Source organism: Dufourea novaeangliae, unplaced genomic scaffold (assembly GCF_001272555.1).
Source record: "Dufourea novaeangliae isolate 0120121106 unplaced genomic scaffold, ASM127255v1 scaffold108, whole genome shotgun sequence".
NCBI lineage: Eukaryota > Metazoa > Arthropoda > Insecta > Hymenoptera > Halictidae > Dufourea > Dufourea novaeangliae.
The window spans coordinates 1,158,830-1,178,754 of NW_015374014.1; the positions used below are offsets into that span (position 1 = coordinate 1,158,830).

The following is a 19,925-nucleotide window of genomic DNA, read 5'->3' on the forward strand; positions in this document are numbered from 1 at the left end:
ACATTACAGCTTTCTTCACTTTTTTTACGCTGTCTCAAATAAAGTACGTTTAATCTAGCAACCACTATTTCCATTTCAACCTTCCTAAAGGTTCGATGAAGACTCACTGGCTGTTGTAACAATCCGTGTTTTAAGATATCATTTAAGATCATTCTTATCTTTCGACTCTTCAAGATTGTTAGTAGTATAGCAATAATTTTGACAGATGATCTCAATTTGGCATAGTTAACATAACAGGCTTCTTTCAACTATTCATAGACTTTATTACAAGGGTCTCTAAGGTGTATCTGTTATTTTAAAGGCATCAGCATAAACCACTGTCACAGCACATGCAGTTCTTGAAAAATCTGCATCATGGCAATCTCGTTTTAGTTAATTTAAACCTTCTTAAATAGTATCTGTATTTTTTCCTTTTCAAAATCGTACATCTTTGTTTCGGTTCGAACACACACTTTCCAAATGTCTATACAAAGCATACTTGCACATGTATGTCTTTCACATTTTTTTTTTACAAGGAAATTTTGTTTTCGTATTTTGAAAAAGCGAAATATATTTCGCATGATATTAGATCGTGATTTTCAATCAAACATTGTATTAGATGTCAATACTGAAACTTTGATGTTGTTACAACCTTTTCGAAGGTATTCGTAACTTCATTGTATGTACAACAATAGGACATACAATTTATAAGCATTGCCTTTTCGTGGTGATTGACTATTATGTACATTATCTTTCGAGGCACATTTTGCACCGATTGGCTTTACAGAATTATCACTGATGATTTGACTTGAGATTTAGCACAGCATGTTTTACTTTGATCGACACAAAGTTTTTATAACATTTTGACAAATGTTCAATCATTTTGCTTGCATTTACATACATATTCGGTTTTGTGTCGGTAAACAAACTCTGCTGGCTGTTTATATTTAATAGTAGATAATAATGCAATAGATGCAATCTTGCAATATAAAAACATTGTTATGTTATTTACCCCATGTTCTTAGTGCCCATTTCACTGACCACTATAGAATTGAATGCGACCACTTGCAGTTACTGGCATTTCTCTCATAACAGCGTCCCATGCTAAAACAACAAAATTAAAGTAATGAAATACTTTAGTTTTTAATAATCCATTAATTTTCAGAAATAATACAAAGAAACACTACACTTAATAATTTATTGCTTCAAGAACCTCGAATGATTTCATTAGAGTCAATTGGGAATTTTGTAGAAATATCAGAAAATTATTCTTTCTATTACTAATTCGACACAGTTCCAAACAACGTATCTGAGTGTTAACTACTATGTAATAGAATATGAAAGTACCCAAAGAAATTAAAAAATGTTCATCAGTAAATTGACGAAAACTTTATAAAGAAAAACAGAAAATAATTTTTATGTTACATTAATAATTTGAAAATTGTATAGCATTGCAATAAAATTCAAGGCACTGAATGTAATTATTAGATGGGTGCTTGTCGACCGATTCCTAAAAATGGGAGAATTTATACTTTTAAAACGTTGAAAAAAAATATCAGATATTTGCGAGAAATTAACCCACAAAGGTAAACGTATCAATAGAATTTGTAATCAATAATTGTGCTTTCCATAAACATTAAAGTAATCTAATAAAGTAATTGAACAGTAGAATGAAATTGTTATTCGCTTACCTAATCCAACGAATGATACGATTTTATCGTGATTGTATGTTTGTATATTAATGTCTTCTTCAGGAGCTACGTAAAGCATAGAAAAATCTTCTTTAGGTTGATGATATTTTTCTATTATACCCGGCGGTGTAGGGGGTGGTGGTAGACACGTAGGTGGAGGGAATCTTGGAGGATAACCCATGCACGGTAACCGTTGCATTATTACTGGGTGCATTGGTTGTTGTGTCACATGAATATTTGGTGGTTGCATAAAATTAGGAGTAAATTTATCACATCTCATGTGTCTTTCAAATATTGGTGGATATCTATCAAAATTAGAAGGTGGCTTATTTATAAGTGGTGGAACTACAGATGGAAAAACTGAACTGGCAGTAGAAGTCTCTTCGATAGCAGAATCTTCAGACAATAGGAGCTGTTCATTAATTTCGAAACCAAACCTAAGTTCTGTTGGTAAGTCGTTGTTTTTAGTAATATCAGATGAGGTCTCATCCAACAATATGACCGCGGGTCTGGATATTCTTTGCTTATTAGATATCTGAGATTCCGTTTTTGAAGATTGATCTTTATCCGCAGCAGTATTTAGCTGCTTATTTTTACTGTACTCGACATCTTCTTCTTGGTGGTCCTGATTCAAATTCACAGAAATCGGATTTCCTAATTTAACCGGCTCATGTTTAATATTACCGCTCTGTTCTTTTGTAATTTTCGTTAACTTTTCATTCTTAATCAATTTAGTAGTGCCTGAATCGGTAGTCTGTCCTTCTTGAGACGATTTTGGAGTATTTTGAGTAGTTGTTTTTAGTGCTTCGTTATCGTCAAATGATCCCGTTCCTTTATTCTCAGGATGCGTACCAGAACTTTCGGTATTATGTGACTTTTTTACATTTTCATCGTGTTGGGAATAAGTAGTTTTTTTAAAGTGTGGATCGTCGTTTGTTGCTTGATTTTGTATATTCTGATTAATCTGAGGATATCCTCGACGTGTACGAGAATTACTGCATTTTGCATTCGTAACCGGATCTTTGTTATTAACAACGCTGCAATTTGAATTATTCTCAGAATCTGAATTACAATTTGTGATTGTATTTGCGAACTTCGATTGTGTTGGATTCATGACTAAAGTCTCGTTAGGATTTCTGCCATGATTAATAGAATTTGCATGTTTCTGTTCTTGTTGCGACAAATTCTGATGCATTTTCTCAATATCTTGTACATATTTAATAACTTGGATATTCTTATTGATGGCTTCTTTTTGCGCTTCTGCCTTTTTCCTTTCAGTCGAATTTTTCATCTTTGACGACAAGGTCGGTGAAGGTGGTTTGTCAAAACTAAGGTTTAAAATATGATTTGTATGGGTGAAATTATGTTGCTTCGTTTTTCTATCCGAATGTTGTAATTCATCTAAACTGGGATAATAATCTTGAGGAATTTTGTCTGGTTCTGAGGGTGTTTTGGGTGGCACGGTAGGCCACGAAGATGTGTTCAACATGCTCGGGACAATCGAAGACATATTTAATACCGAACTGTGTGTCATATTAATAGTTGCCATACGAGCTATATCTGCGTAACTTGCCTGCGGCGTACCGCCTGAGGAGGTAGCTATTTTCGATAAGTTGTGTTTGGACGTATTTGATGTGACTGGCAATGAATGAACAGAGTCTGAATCGCTACTGTCCGATTTGTCGCTGCAAACGATAATTATTTTACTAGATTTTATTAATAACTTTCTAATCGCAAAACGATAATTTATTTAATTTTCTAAATTTTTTATCGCTACAAGAATAGATTTGTGTTGATTACCTTGGTGGCATGCTACTTGCTGACTTTCTTCTAAGTTCAGGAGAAAGAGGTGTTCTGTATTCATTAGAAAATCCTCTGGAATTCTGGAGATATGATCCGGACGTTGCCAAATTTTGAGCTCTACTACCACTGGAACTTCTTCTCTGCTTCTTACTTTTCTTCTTTTTCGTAACTACTAGAAATTCTGTTTCGTGTTCGGTCTCTGGATTGACTTTTTTATTGGAGTTTCGACGACTACTATAATCATCTCCAGTATCATTGCAATATATAGACTGACCTTCCTCAGTTCCCCAGGATCGTCTATCACCACGACTATCGATAGCAGCATCTCCCGTGCTTCTTTGTTTCGCACGACGTAAAGCAACATTAATTGTACCTATTGAGACAACATATAATATTTCAACTCAAACTCGACGACGCTTAGTATTATTTGTATATTTGAATGTTAATAATTTTGGAACATAAAACTGATGTACAGAACCTGATGTACACAGTCTGATGTACTTACTGATGTATAACTTACCATGTTGGCTTGATAAACTACTGGCACCACTAGAACTGACACTTTTTTCTGTTGTAAGATCTTCCAGTTTAGTTTTGGATATTTCTTCAAGTGAATTGGATTTTTGTAACTTGGCAGGCAACTGTTCCCTTTTACTGTCTTTTTCTCTACTCCTCGGTTTTGCTCCAGAACTAGTTTTTACTCTCACTGGATTACCTGGTTTACCTTTTTTACTTTTCGATTCCTTATTTTCAATAAAATTGATTAAACTATCAATGTCTTCGTTTCGATGACCTTCAACGTTTTCGGCTCTATATACAATAACGTTGAGATCTTGTTTTCTTTTAAATTTCTTTCGTTCTACATTATAGTTTTGCACTGCATTTCCATTTTCGTCCAAAGACTTTTTCTCCCCAGATGCTGTTGTATGCGCTGTGTACCTGGAACCTTCTGTGCAAAATTTACATATTTTAACTTGTTACAAAATAATGTTTGAAGTATGTACAAAAAAACGGTAAAAATGATGTTATTTTGCTATATTTCTTATTCAACAGAACAATATGTATGCTTCTAATTAAAATTAAAATGCAGTATCAACTTGACTGTTATTTACAGTTTAATAATTATATATTTTCTGTGTAATTTCATTAATTCAATTCAGTACTATTATATTTTATATTCAATAATTTCATGTGTCACCTACCCATTGTGATATTCTGAGTTTGTAAAGACGCAGACATCACGGAGCATAAACTTGGACCCACTTTACCCTGACTAGTGCTAGAACTGTTTGAGGTTCCACCAATACCACATTTCACACTATTAAAAGTTTGAAAAGAGAGGGTTCCAGTTACTTCTGTACCATTAACAGATATTTTTGATTTATCTTGTTTTCCACTATGTTCTCGGAGAGAAAAATCTATAGTAGTATCCACAGGAGTCTGAGCTATATCGAAAGTAGTACGTGATATATATTGTGGTCTACGTGGTTCAATGATTTTCATTTGAATTCCATCATCGTCTTCTGTATCTAAAGAGTGAGCTCTCTGAACCCCAGCTATTGTAGATCCCACATTCCTTTCACTAATGGTACCCACCTAAATAAATGAAGAAAGAGATAAATTGTAAGTCTCCCTGTTTATTTTCAACTGTCACATCTTCATTCACAATCTGTTATATTTGTATGTATTTAATTAAAATAGAAAGTTTATACAAAAAATTAAAATTTTACCTCAGCATCGCCTAAGTCGATCACCATGTAATCTGACTTATATTCTGGTGGTGGATTATCTGACTCGAGCATTTCATTTGTCCCCTGTTTCCCTTTGGTACCTCTTTTGTCACGCGTGTCAAGCTCAGATTCACACGAATCTTTCTTTATATCTTTCTTGTCTTTTTCTTTTTCTTCCTTTTTCACACTTGTATATGACGGTTTATCTAGGGATTTAGACTTTTCCTTATTGGTCCAGTCATATACTGTCCTTTCTTCACAGAAACCCTTCTTTACAATCAAACAAAACAACCACACATTTGATTACATACCTTATAAATATCATTTAATGTACTATGTATTAATTATGCAATGCACAAAACAGATAACATCACTGGTTCATATAATTTGCATCTTTCTTTTGTACTCACAAAAATGTACTTTCATTGGATGCAATGTTAAATGTTATAGTTCAGCTAGTCTAGCTCTCTCAGAAGAAAAATGCAAAGTAAAGTAAATTCTATGTCTTATTTGAAATTATGGTTACTATTTATATCTCTGAAATTGTTACTTAGTAAAGCACAAAATTACTTTAGAATTAATTTTATTAACTTGAAATCAAAATTGGCCAACATACATACCTTTTTATCGAATAGTAAGTCTAAATTAGCCAATGAAGCCAGACTGTGTGATGCATTTACATTTGAAGGTAACGAACCACCTTCCCTTTGTCTAGCGGATACACTAGGACCTGTATATTTTTTATTTTTTCTTCTACTTCCTCCGTAGGTGTGGCTAGAACCAGACGTCAAGTAAGCAAAACTACTATCAAATTCTGAAGCAATAGGTTGCGTCAAATTTTGTAACGATCCTCCGTGCGTAAGCCTTTCTGATACAGAGTCTCGTTTATGCCTTCTACGATTTGATCCAGGTAAACAACGTGAATTTGTTATTATCCTACGACCTTCTTCAGTCTCATCGGCTTCTGCTTCTTGCAGTAGCTCCTAATACAATTGTTTAATTTATTAATATAAGAATGTCTTAATATATAACTATAGGTAAACCAATCTACGCTTACTTTAAACAGACTTGATTTTCCTTCACGATCTTTGGGACACTTATAAGTTATAGCTTCATCTAGTAGCGCACGTAATTCACCCTCATTTAATGTGGATAAAGTAGCTGGTTCTTCCTGAAAATGACAATAAGGAACAAAAATGTTAACATGTATTCAATATTAAAAATTAATGGTAAATTTGTGTATATATAAAGTATATTTTATATTAAAAGGGAAATAAGACTTTAACCTGCATAAAAATTTAATAAATAATATATTAAACACAATTATATGATTTTATCCATTAAAAGTACACATCAGCAGAATAAATTGGTGTTCTTATTGAACAAGAAGTATTATATAAGTCTACGATGAATTGACAATATTGTATATCTTCACACCAAATGTATGTTTCTTATTATACAAAATATACACATGTATACAGAAAACAAAAACTACTATAAGAAATTCATTGTAAATATGTTAGTCATGAATTTTGTACTATGTAATATATTTCTGAAGATTTTGTTTGTAACCTATACACTGTAGAAGAACTTGTTTTGAAATCTAGATTCAAATATGGAAAGTATGCCAAGAGATCAATGCAAACTGTAGGAGTAAACCATACGTGGAATATACATTTAACAACTTGTTAAGGAAAGAGACATTAATAATGATGCGTGTACATTCATTTTCTAATTTTCTTCAAATAATAATTTTTTTTAATATAATAACCTTATACATTGATAAACTCTATCTACCATTAAAGTAAAAGGTATATGAACTTTTTAGTAGACTTCTTACAAATTATTTTCAATAATGTAAATATTACTTGAAGTTTAAAATCCATACAAATCCTTTTCTTATAAAAGGAAGAAGCAATATTTATCATTTGATAAAAAATAAATTTTGCTTTATAGAATTCTACATTATTAATTATATTCGACATCATAGTATAAACTAGTCCACTAGGTAGATAAGCATGGATATAGATAGATTCAGTGAGAGAATTTAAGGTTTCACTTATTGGATTTTGTGAAGTAATATAGGTATCACATAGAAAAAAAAGGTATATTAGAATAAATGATACACACTACTGTCATGATTAATACTTTGTATGCATGTACATACATATCATATTTCAAATGTTAATTAGTACAACTATTATATACACAATTAACTATAAGGTATATTTATCTGTAACAAAAATGTACATGTTTTCAATTTCATTAGTATTTACTTTTAATTAATGTGTAGTAATAACATATAATATTGCTATATTGAAATATACATAGCTGTTTACATAAGAGTAATTAGTTCACAGGTTTTAGTTTCATCTACTTACAAAATACAGTATACATACTGCTATGAAAGAAACATATCAGAGTAACCTGATTAACTGCATTCAAAGCAAATATCTTATCAGAATGGCTACCTATCTAAAAAAAAAAGTAATTGACTACTGCAGACTTTTTTGTTCTTTTAAAACAATACACAAACGTCATCGGAAAAAGCATTTATATAGGAACGAATTTTCTTGAAAGATACATGTAAATGCTGAAAGCGATAGAGATTGCTCTTAGAATAAGCCGTTTTTACGGAGATAACACAACCTTTCCGAACTTATTGACCGTGAATTATTATACATACAAACGAAGCACTCTATACACTTTTCGTACATAGGTTAACGACAAACTGTTATCGTTCTTAAAAAAAAAAAAGAAAGAAGAGACATTATCATACGTTTCGCGGTGTTGAGTAACATGCCTTGAAAGGAAAAAATACTTGGTTTCGTACGAACAATACAAACCAATCATCTTTGAAGATTCGGAATGCACTGTTAATGAATACTCGCAAGCAAGTCCTTGGAAATGCGAAAAGGATAGCCAATACGAAGTTTACCTTTTCTCGTAAATTAAAATAGGACACACACCAGGAATGAGTTTGGGCTTGTCCAGAGATCGATAGGGGGTTCGCGATTAGCTAATTGAGACACGAGGAGATACCGGGGTGACTTACGGACGAAGGAAAAATCTGCTGGGCAGTGCCGGCACGGAATTTATATTTTTAGAGGGCACCTGGGTCGGCTGCAGTCGTCTCTGCTCCGTCGAACTGCAGTCCCGCAGTATAGCACCGTTACGTAGAGATTTTGCGCATTTGAGTACGCTACAAACGTAGCCGACGATATACTATCACTGTTTAGAAGAAATAATATCGGCAGTGTCAAAAATATGCCGCCGATTTAAATGCTATTATGACGAGCGGGTGCGGCGCGCTCTTCCCAGCATGGCCGCCGCCATTACATTGAGAGCACGGCCATTCCAGGATCGTAATAAGCAGGGGCCCCTTCATATCCCCATTCATTATCCTGTGTCAATCTAAATATGTGGGTGATAGAAGTATTTCAACTTTATCAACTACAATGTGCAACGAACGGAATATGTAAGTTTCATTGAAATTTATGGAACCAATAATTATAGATAAGTCAATAGATTGTCTTCATAAAAAATAATTTACCTTTATAAACTATTTCAAATAAGAAATCTATTATTATTAATAGAGCTTTGTACATTCGTTATTGAATAAAGGTAATAATTTCAGCTGTAGTATAAAATAATTTAAAATAAATCATTATAAATTGTAAATATCATATAAAACTTCTATACACAGCTCTTATTTTTCTTCATAATTTAAGTACAATTATACAGTGTTAATAATTATGAAACAGTATTTCGTTTTAAACTATATGCAAAATCATAAAAGTTTTCTTAGCTGTTCAATAGCAAGAAATTGCTATCATACGATTAATACTTCTTATAATGAATGATAATAATTTTATAATTACATTTAATGATTACCTATATTTAGTGTAGTACATCTCAATTTTTTAAAAATTTATTCTGCAATTTGTGGTAAGTTTGTGCACAAAGAACCATTACCTACTTTTTAAAAGTTTTTCATTTTGAATAATTGAGGTTGCATGTAATTTTCAATGTAGCTTACATATACATGTTCATTACTACATTTTTTAACTGTAATTATTTAAATACTTTTCAAAATTATTACATATCAGATTGCTGTATCCATAGATTTACATATAATTATATAATATATACATATGATTCAGTTCATTTGCATTTTTCTTGTGTATTCACATGAATGTCAGAGGTAGGTTATAGCTGGACTATGACTTTTAACTAGTAGAATGCAATAATCTGAAGACACAAATCATCTAGGATTATTCTCATGCATTACTTTTCAAGAATCTAATTCAATGTATTTTATAATCCTTTTCCTTGTTTTTGTTGTAAGCTAATGAAAGTGAACTATATAAGACATTTAGGTTTATGTCCATTACATTTGGGGATTCAAACATAAAATAATAAATACAGAAAAGATATTGTAGAATCGAATGAATAAGTGTTATAAATTAAATTCATAATATTTAAGACATAGTCTCCTAAACGTGTAGAAAATCATAGATTTTTTAATTTCATGTATTTCTAACATTCAATTTATAACAGAAAAAAAGAATACTAATAGTTATATGTATCTGTTAATATATAAATTCAATTCATATTGGTTACACCCAGTTGAATTACATACTCAATTGTCCAAATATTTGAGATAAGAAATATTTTGTGGAAAAATTATCAGCAATAGATTTATATATAAATAATACTGTAAGTAGTGATTATAACGCAAATGTAAGATATTTATACACATTTTGCATAGTAAATAAATTTTGTTTTATATAATATAAATTATGTATGACTTGGAAATTTAATGACAAAAAATACATTATAAAATTCATAACAAGAGATAAAAATTGTTATGATGGACTGACAATGTACAATTTTAAAAGTAACAGTATTAAATGATTCTAGCGCAACGTATTTTAATTACATTAATACGTCTTATTTCGTCTCTGTTCCCACAACATTAATAGATCAATATTAATAGATGTTACGTAGTGTTAAAGATTAAAATTTACACATTTACTGTATATAGTTACTTTATCATGTCTAATATTAACATTATACCTTTAAAAAGTTAATCTTTTCTGTTGATGTACATATAGTTTTCATACTCAAAGAAATTTTGTCTATACAATTGAAGAGTTTTATATAAACATAAAAATGAATTCATGTAAATATAATTAGAGTCCAATGTACTGAGAGATTATGACTACGCTGACTATATCAACTAATATATAACTCACCTGCTTGTTATCGGAGGTAACAGAAGTTGGTGCACTATGACTTGTTGAATCTGAATTGGAATCAGTATTCGTTGAAGCACTTTCTGCACTTAAACTCTGGTTACTAATAGTCTCAACACCTACCACTAAATTTTCAACATCTCTTTCATTAGTGACTTCACTACAACTGTTTTCAGTAGTTTTATCGGGTGCAACCGGTTCCTGACGATGTTCCGGCCCTGGGGCCATTTTGATCGTAATTGACAGCGCTGTGTCCGCCGTACTCATAGCTTTTTCATCGCTTCTCTTTGATATTTTCAAGGTCTAACGACCCGGTCCGATCAATCACAGAGAATAACTTGAAATTCTCGTATATCATGTCATGTAAGCTTCTTTGATCTTCTTTGTCGCCTACTAAATCATCACGATCATCACGTCCGAATATGTAGATGAAAGCATCTTTCACTGTACTAATGTCACGTTAGGTTAAAATGGATCGGCTCAACCGATCACAGATTTATAATATTTAATGTAACTCAAAGAACCATGCACACAAATAGTAGTAATTATTTTATCGAAATTATAAAGGTTCAATTGAAGATCACCTCGACTTTACGCGCGTACCATGCGCGATGCGAAGGTGACAAAAATGGCACCGTCCACCACCTATTTAGTGTCGTGTCTGTCGTTCAATCAGATTAACTATCGTATTTTGATCATCTTTTTCGTTCAATAAAGTCGGTGTATTTTGAATTAGGTTGCCAGTTTTCATTTTTATATGTCAAATTTGAACGTAAAATTTATTTAATTTTTTGATAATGAGAATCCTTCGTTGTGAGGTTATTTCAGATCGGCTTGTCAGCTTCCACTACAGCTGTCGATAAAGCACGTCCTATATTTCACCAACTCGAAAACTATTCTACGTTGGATGTATCAATGATTGCAGTTCGTTTACTGCGTGTTCGTGTTACACTTTTATCAGGCAAGAAATGCAAAACAATGAAAATACCAATTCCGGTTAATGTTCTGTCTTATTATTGATGTATTCGTAACATGAAATTATTGCTTTTTTTGTTAATAACGAAACAAAAGAACCATGTATTTATATTTTATAGATTTCCTTCGATGTCGAGTGACAATTTTGTGCAGTTACAATTGGAAAGCAAATTTAAATCGTTTGATTCTTATCGAGTACATAACAACGAAGGTACATTAAACCATTTGATAAAAATGAATGGGAATGTTGTATGAAGCACTTAACAAGATTGTATCTAAAAAATTATAAATCGTAAATATCTTTGGTTGGCATGTGAAATTAGTTTTGCAGGCATTTGTGATTCTTAGAAAGACGTTGAAGAAATTCCAATTTTGGAGTGATAAAGTGAGGTTGATAATCGCCGTAGTTCGCAGCACTCATAAATTCAAAATGGCTGCTGCCAATATTAAAATGCACAATTTTTCACGTATATTTCTACGTAAAATTTGATTTTGTTACACTAAATGTAATTTGCTAGTGGCGTTGTTCCAACCGTGCACGGACGGAAGACACGAAAATGTATTTGTACATAACAGTGACAATGTTCTGGCATTGTTCATGCATACACTGAAAAGTATATAGTTCGTTTTTGTCACTGTTCCGTTGTGCATGAGCCTTGGAAGACACTGAAATCACTTTTGAAACATTTCACTGACAAATAGAAACGTTTCATAGAGCTACAAGTAGTCTGATCGGATCATTGAAGCGTATTCCAAAATCGTCGGTGAATTATCGATCGGATAATGGTACTTCTGCTTATACACTTTCACACGGAAATATAAAAATCTCCAATTAGGTTTTTCATCGAGGCATTTCATTCAATAGCAAACAAAATATTTTGTTACTGCAATTTATTTCAAATACAATGCCAATTGTATTCGATTGAAAAAAAGTAGCCCACCCAAAACTTCATAGCACTATGTCCGATTCGCCTGTACAGTTAATCAACTTTAACACTAAAACAGTTCGCCTCATTTCACATTATTTCATGGAAATCGAGCTTAGTTCATCGCATCGGAAAGAAGTTACAGGAAAACTGACGTAAACCTGAACAGATAGTTTTCTCGCGACACAATAAACGATCGCTTTTGCGCAGAGAAACGACGGACCAATCGTTTAGCTTCCGAAAATGTCGTCTGGCTGCAGGAGCGTAACTAAATGTCAAGCTGTTTACAGCAAGTACTATTTCTTAATCTTTTTCGAACAACTGTTACTAAAGTCACACAAACAGATTGTTAACGATGAACAATTGTATTTTGAATCATAATTTTATCCTTCCAAGCATAAAATCGTTCCAACCTTAAGATTTTAAAATATCATTGAATATTTGCAAAAAAGAAAGAATAATTTTTACTTTTAAGTTCATTCACCTATACAGGAATAATTTTTTGTAAGAATCGTAACATATTTTCTAATTTGTTATCTTTTACAAAAATGTGATTATTCAGAACCTTTACAAATCTTCGTTAATACAATACTGTTGTGTGACTACTCATGCGTCACCCGGATCGATATATCTCGAACTCGCAACTATGATGCGATATGATCGTCGATTCTACCAATCCATTGACGTTATATGTTGTCTTTCGCTTCTTTACAGTGGTCAGTGGTTTAGATTAAATAGTCGAGAACACTGTGCTGAACAACAGTCAAATAGTCATATGGTACGTAAGTTAAAAATAAAAGATAAATATTTGACACAGACGAACACAGATAATAGATAAATATTTACATTTGGTTACAGATAACAGGTAGCATTACAAATATATTTCTCAAACAGCGATAGATATTTGGTGGCGGTAAAATGACGGAGTCAGAGAACATTTTCTTATTTGTGCCCAACATTATCGGTAAATAAATAATTAGCATTCTCGTATACTACTCGCGATTTATATCCCTTACATAAAATAAATGTTTGTTAGATGAATGTAATTAAAGAATAAAAGAACAACATAATGTTTACGATACGTGCAAACTTTTCTGGTATATGCAATTTCTATTCACAAATTGGCAATAAGGAATAGATGTTGTTAATTATAATATTAAAATATGTATGTGTCATTATGTGCTTAGTTTTGTGTATTATTATTTTATATCATAAAGCAAATTTCTCTATGATAATATCGCTAATGAAACTTTAATTGCACTATAGAAATATTTTATATGGCAGAAAGATTTTTATAATATATATATTACTATAACATTCTTTAGTTGGAACATTTGTGTGAAATTCTTATTAATTTTGTTCTGCATTACTTTTTGTATTGCCTGCATATATATATGTTATAATAAGAGAGTAAAAGCAGAGCACTTCAAAGACTTCCTATATCGATTCATAAGAATCTATGGATTAAGTCTTTTATATAACAAACTAATGCATTCAAGACTTTTTCTCTCTGATGATATACATATATATTGTAAGATTACTACAAACTTAATAGAATATATAGCATATTTACAAAAATACACGTTAAATGAAAAGCAACTAAATAATGAAGAACATAAACATTTAGATGTATGATATCAGTAATATTATAAACATAATAATACATGTATATTAACAGGCTATGGTAGAGTGATTCTGGCTCTCGTGTCTTTTTATTTTATGCCAACTAACCACATTATTGCATCATGGTGCTACATTATTAGTGCACTATTGGATGCAGTAGATGGTCATGCAGCTAGATACTTTAATCAAGGCACCAAATTTGGTGCTATGTTGGATCAACTAACTGATCGTGTTGGTACTATGTGTTTATTAGCGACATTATGTGTACTTTATCCATCATACACATTTTGGTTTCAATTAAGCATGGCAATTGATATTGCTTGTCACTGGATATACTTGCATAGGTAAGGTCAAATGTTAATATAGATATTTTAATAGAATATACACACAATTATTGTAACTTTTACATGAAGATATAAAATAACAAATATTTTCTTAGTGTATGATTATGTATTGCAGCTCTCTGTTACAAGGAAAAATAAGTCATAAATTTATTGATATGTCTGAAAACCCAATTATGAGAGTGTATTACAATAATCGTACAGTCTTGTTTTTTATGTGTGCTGGTAATGAAGCCTTTTATGCTGCTTTGTACCTGATTTACTTCACCGAAGGACCTATTTGTAAGTTAACTTTATTTTAATTCAGATACTTATCATTGATATTTCAATTTCTTGATGTATTACAGATAACATGAACTTTGTTTCAGTGGCTGGTATAAGTATATTCAGATTAATTATGTATATCTCTGCACCCATTGCATTCATTAAGGCTAGTATCTCATTGTTACATGGATATGTAGCTTGTATAAATTTAAGCATAATTGATCTGAAGGAAAGACAAGTACTAAAAGGAAATAAGCCATCACACTCTGTAGTATCTCCAACTTGTGCTAAACGTGATTAAATTGATCTTCTTAATTTATTATATCTTACACTTAAATGTTTACTTCCAGCTCTATTTTTATAAGTTAATCCAAAGATCAATGTGCCACATTCAAAGCTAGACTCTTACTATTTTAACGTGACATAGATATACAATGCCATTCACTGTTTAATTTCTATTTTAATAAGAACAACCATGCCATAAACATTATGTGTTATATTCCAATATAATTAAGACTTAATCTATTAAGGTACTTATCAAGTACTACTTCGAGATATATCATATTAAGATGTGATTCAATTGACTGTTTTATATTTTTGAATAGTATATATAAGTTGTTAAATTTTTAGAAAATTTTCTGTAGAGATACAAAAGAATGGTAAAGAAATTATTATAATTGATAATGTTACTAGTCTCAAAATATTTTAATACGATCTAACAAAATGTACTTGATATTATTTTGTTTGATATATTATATATTATAGTGATATATTTTTGTTGCATTTCAATGTTGATTATTTAAGAATATACCTACAACATGAAAACTTGGTTTGGAAGATGTAAAAAAGTTAAGAAGATATTTAATAAATATTTTTGTCCCTTATATATTATTGGCATTGTCTTTATTTTATCATAAGCATTACTACATGGTACATTATAAGCATATTATTATACATGAATAAAGTACATAAAACGAGTTACCACTTTAACACACATTAAAATATATTATTAGATATTTGTTAATATGCACACATGCTATTGTATATTTATACATTCACCTGTTATTGTAATGATAATTTCTTGATATTATATATTTAGAACTGTTACTATTATGTATAGTTTGTCAAAAAAACTTCGATATTCCAAAAACTAATATGACAGCAATGTAAAATGATTAAATAATTGTTAATATGGACACTTTTATTCTCTTGCACACAATTTATCTACATAGACTGTTTTTACAAAAAATTTCATGAAAAAAGAGCAATGTAACAAATCTAGTAAATATCAATTGTTTAACGTGATTCATATAACGTACCTATTATTGTTATTAAGATATTTTGCTAAATCATTATAAAAACAATTGTTAAATTATACAATGTGACACGTGTTTCTGCAATAATAATAAAGTTCTCTCAAATATACCGTACTCATGTTTATTGTGATATTTGTAACAGTATTGCAATTAAACATAACAAATTTACGAGATGCGACAATACTCCATGACAAAATGATTAACTAACCTCAAAATTTTGATCTTATTCCCCCGTCATGACCAGTCATGTTTCGGCGCCATGTTAACACTTCAAACATTCGCGCATGTTGAAAAGTTCAGATAATTCACGTGAATTTCTTCTTGTCGTTAAACTAGCTGGAACGAACTTTTCACTGTCTACAATTATTAAAATCAACAGAAACGTCTCACTCAAACAACGTTTAATGTTTTCACTGCTTTCGGATACCGGAAACAAAGTACAATATTTATAAAAACAGATGAGAATTCTTCACCGGCTTACTATGGGATGATTCGCGATACCACAGCGCCAATGTCGTCAGCTGCGTGTAAAATGGCGGTTTTTCACTGATATTTGAACTTGCGGATAACCGCTATATCCTGTGTAAGATAATTATAAACTCCGTAACAAGCATGTATCGTATTTGGCTTTATATACCCAGTTTCAAGTATAAAAATTACAAATATTTTAGACATTAGTCTATTGATTATGTTTTAGTTACACTATAAAAACTTGTACTTTTCAGTATATTAAAAGTGAACTATCAATATAGTGGGTCAATTTTTAGGCATTTTTTCTAGAATCTCAATTTTTAAAATATTTGCTTGTATTAAATTTTGTACGTAGTAAGTCACTTATTGTTTCTTAGTATGTATTACGCAGAAATGTTTAACGTATAAACGTTTTAATACCACAAATATGGTTTGCTTAAAAAAATTTTTAATAGTAGATATTTGTTGTACTAGATATGTTGAAGGTGCTAAACGTTAAACTACAATCAGTGATATTTATTGTATCTTTATTTTTCAATTATCAATGTTTATAACAGTAAAGAAACATGTACTGGTATTCTCGGACGGCGGTGTCTGATTCTACTTTGATCCATAATTTTAGTAACTTCACACATCATTTCAGCTTACAGAAACGATCTAAAGTACATATATAGTTGTTCATATTAGCATTTTATAAGAAAACTAGCATATTTTGAAGAAATTCGTTCCAAGACACAACTGGTATCGTCATCTATACAATCATCGAAAACAATGATTCGGGGGTTAAATATAATACGTTCTCAGTACAAAAATATTATATTGTAGTTAATCTATATAATACATAGATCTGTATATGGCAAGTTCTGTATAAAACGTGTGTTATATACATTGCATTAACATGGAATAACTTATTTTAATGATTTTACAATGTTAGAAAAATAACGCGTGTCATAAAAACAAACACAAATTCACAACTTTCATTGCAGGAGAATATTAGTTATAAAAAAACACAGAAATTTTAGGTCAAACAAAATGCAGTAGAACAAATTAATTACTTACAGTGGTTTATTATTCTCGTAGTACATTTATTAAATTACCTTCGAAATTTAAATCTGCTCTTGAAGGATAGAGTAGTTTCATATTACCCTCCATATCTACTACTTTTATCTGCTCTACAACTAAATTATGATAATTTGTAGTATTTTCTTCTTCTGAAGGACATCCAAAACCGAGTGTGACTAACTCCTTTAAAAATTGGTCCAAAACATTTCTAGAAAAATATAAAATTATTGTATAAATGAAGCATATGTTGTGATAAATGTTTAGAATTTTAAGACTAATGTGATTAAATGCTAACTAAAATAAAATTATAAATGCTTTTTCTCGATAACTTTACTTGAATATCAAAACTAGGTATGTATAAATATGTATACATTTTTAGTTAAACATAACTGTACCTGCAAACCTGATATGATGTAGCACTGGTTACTTCCACCAATATTGTTTCAGTATTTACTGACATTTTTGTTACATCACTATTGGTGATCGGTGGAAAAGATATAACTTGTTCTGAGGCATCCAATAAACATGGAAATAAAGGTTTACCTTCCAACAGGTAAAGATATTTGTGAATGCCAGAGTATACATTGCGTTTTTTTTCTTTTCTTAAATTGTCAGCTTCTGTTTGTAATTGTTGAAATAATGCGGCTCCAGTATAAATGTTACTACGCATTAAAGGTCTGATTTCTAATTCAGTTGGTGGTTTTGCAGTATATGTTAAATCACCTAAATGTTAAATATAATGTTACTGAAACATGTTTTTACAAATATTTATTCCCTTAATTTCTATTATATTTACCAGGTTTAATTAATTTAAAATCATGTGTGGCAATGGTAGCTACATTTCTTTTTTCACATATTCCATCATGTAATTTAGTTTGAAGTTGAATGAATTTTTTGAAGCTATCATCTGTGAACTTCATGTGTTTAACGATGCAAACTGCAATATAAGGTCTTATGCTTTTTATATGTTTTGTAATTTTGACTACTGGTGTACTATTTGTCATTTTCAAAACTTTTAACTTATGTGTTAGACTTTCTATTTCTTTAGCAATACTTTCAGATTCTGAAAGTCTCTGAGCTTTTTTCCCTTTTTTCATTTTGGTGTTTGAAGCAGTAGCACCACTAGTTCTAGGGCAATGTAATTTAACATATTCTATTATTTGTTTTGTACGGCACTGATCAACCAATTTTGACAACCTTTTGTCTGTTAAATTATTTCCTTTTAAGTCTAGTTCTTTTACCTTATTACAGTCAGCAATTTCACCTGGTACAACTGTAATATAAAAATTTGAGGAAACTAATCTTTTGAAACAAAGAATATTATAGACAAAACTAAATTGTTTTCTAGAGAAAAATTTGTTCATTCGTTTAAAAACCATTACCTGAAATTGAATTATCGGCAACATTTAATATTTTCAAAGATGGAAGTCGGTTTATGGTTACAGGGATTTCTTTCATCTCATTTCCATTAACATAAATCTCAGAAAGATGTAACAGTTCTGCGTAACATACATCAGGAAAGTTTTCAAATTTGTTGTTCGACAAGTTCAGAACACTCAGTTTAATATTGCCAATTAGAGTAGGTAATGAATTCAAAAGATTTGAGCTTAAGTTCATCGTAGTTAGTTGCGGAAGCCTTCCGATTTCATCGGGCAAAGAAGTTAACTTGTTTCTGGAGCAATCAAGAACTTTTAGCTTCTCTAGTTTCTCGATTGTACTCGGTATTTTCGTAATTTGATTTGAATGTAATACTAAGGTCGTTAAGTTCTGTAATTTCTCAATTTCTGCTGGTACTTCTTGCAAGCATGTTTGTGTTATACTCAAATAGTTTAGATGTTGTAGGTTAAACAGAGACTTGTCGAAACCTCTTTTTTCGATCAGATCAGAAATCGCTTGACCTGACAACACTAACTCATGTTTGTTTTCTGCTGCAGCAGATTTGATCACATTCCACGAATTATCGAGAGTCATTATTATAAATTATAAGAGTAATCTTTTTAATATTAAAGCAATTTCATTCGCGTCGTTCGAAGGTTATTTGCCGGGAAATATACTTGAAAACGTGTTAGGCACTAGTACTGACATCTACATCAGTGATGCCAGAACGTGGGATAAATGCGCGAGCGGTTTTAATTGAAATGAATGTTTATTGTTAAACATTCTGTCAGCTGTCTTATAATGCAAATTGTTATTGTTTATAACAAATATAAATCGAAATATACAGAAACTTTCAAGATATGGACCCTTTAATGAACTTTTACATGTAATAAGTTGTACTTTCTTGCAAACTATTAAACAATGACTATGTCTTAATGTTTATGGCGATTGTTAACTAAATATTATTTAATTTAAATGTGCCTTGGTAGAGTTTTATGCAAGAAATTCGTAAAAATTTGTAGAACAGTAGGAATTCTTTGATCGACGTTTGATTGATATTGTCCTTGACAATGATTGTTACAGTTTTAAAAACAGTTTAGTTTTACTCA

At 30.9% G+C, this 19,925-nt stretch overlaps 3 protein-coding genes across 4 annotated transcripts; 1 reads left to right on the forward strand and 2 right to left on the reverse strand.

The window, feature by feature from the left end:
* Positions 1–701: 701 nt before the first annotated feature.
* LOC107188796 (dentin sialophosphoprotein-like) lies at positions 702–11,071 on the reverse strand. 2 transcript variants are annotated; one of them, XM_015577156.1, is made up of 9 exons: positions 10,462–11,071; positions 6,261–6,374; positions 5,824–6,186; positions 5,204–5,473; positions 4,676–5,069; positions 3,994–4,419; positions 3,471–3,846; positions 1,671–3,355; positions 702–1,083 (listed from the first exon to the last, which is right to left on the reverse strand). In XM_015577156.1, exons 1-9 carry the CDS (start codon positions 10,726–10,728, stop codon positions 1,013–1,015), a joined length of 3,966 nt encoding a protein of 1,321 aa, XP_015432642.1. In that variant the 5' UTR covers positions 10,729–11,071; the 3' UTR covers positions 702–1,012. The 2 variants fall into 2 exon arrangements, with proteins under 2 accessions (XP_015432642.1, XP_015432641.1); XM_015577155.1 differs by having other exon boundaries at positions 3,994–4,422.
* A 2,036-nt stretch (positions 11,072–13,107) lies between these two features.
* LOC107188797 (CDP-diacylglycerol--inositol 3-phosphatidyltransferase) lies at positions 13,108–14,952 on the forward strand. The gene is made up of 5 exons (XM_015577157.1): positions 13,108–13,140; positions 13,221–13,326; positions 14,041–14,329; positions 14,445–14,608; positions 14,695–14,952. The coding sequence occupies exons 2-5, from the start codon at positions 13,281–13,283 to the stop codon at positions 14,889–14,891; spliced, it is 696 nt and encodes a 231-aa protein (XP_015432643.1). The 5' UTR covers positions 13,108–13,140; positions 13,221–13,280; the 3' UTR covers positions 14,892–14,952.
* A 2,493-nt stretch (positions 14,953–17,445) lies between these two features.
* LOC107188778 (leucine-rich repeat-containing protein 47-like) lies at positions 17,446–19,458 on the reverse strand. Its single transcript, XM_015577136.1, has 4 exons — positions 18,822–19,458; positions 18,236–18,712; positions 17,835–18,162; positions 17,446–17,647 (listed from the first exon to the last, which is right to left on the reverse strand). Exons 1-4 carry the CDS (start codon positions 19,408–19,410, stop codon positions 17,446–17,448), a joined length of 1,596 nt encoding a protein of 531 aa, XP_015432622.1. The 5' UTR covers positions 19,411–19,458.
* Between the last annotated feature and the right edge of the window lie 467 nt (positions 19,459–19,925).

Bases quoted from the DNA above. Each gene is read 5' to 3' on its own strand.
- LOC107188797 (XM_015577157.1), top strand. From the start codon at position 13,281: ATGACGGAGTCAGAGAACATTTTCTTATTTGTGCCCAACATTATCG. The intron at 14,330-14,444 runs GTAAGGTCAAAT...TATGTATTGCAG, and splicing joins CACTGGATATACTTGCATAG to CTCTCTGTTACAAGGAAAAA. The intron at 14,609-14,694 runs GTAAGTTAACTT...ACTTTGTTTCAG, and splicing joins CTTCACCGAAGGACCTATTT to TGGCTGGTATAAGTATATTC.
- LOC107188778 (XM_015577136.1), bottom strand. From the start codon at position 19,410: ATGACTCTCGATAATTCGTGGAATGTGATCAAATCTGCTGCAGCAGAA. The intron at 18,713-18,821 runs GTAATGGTTTTT...TTTATATTACAG, and splicing joins TGCCGATAATTCAATTTCAG to TTGTACCAGGTGAAATTGCT. The intron at 18,163-18,235 runs GTAAATATAATA...TTTAACATTTAG, and splicing joins TTTTAAATTAATTAAACCTG to GTGATTTAACATATACTGCA.
- LOC107188796 (XM_015577155.1), bottom strand. From the start codon at position 10,728: ATGAGTACGGCGGACACAGCGCTGTCAATTACGATCAAAATGGCCCCA. The intron at 6,375-10,461 runs GTGAGTTATATA...TGTCATTTTCAG, and splicing joins TTACCTCCGATAACAAGCAG to GAAGAACCAGCTACTTTATC. The intron at 1,084-1,670 runs GTAAGCGAATAA...TTGTTGTTTTAG, and splicing joins CGTATCATTCGTTGGATTAG to CATGGGACGCTGTTATGAGA.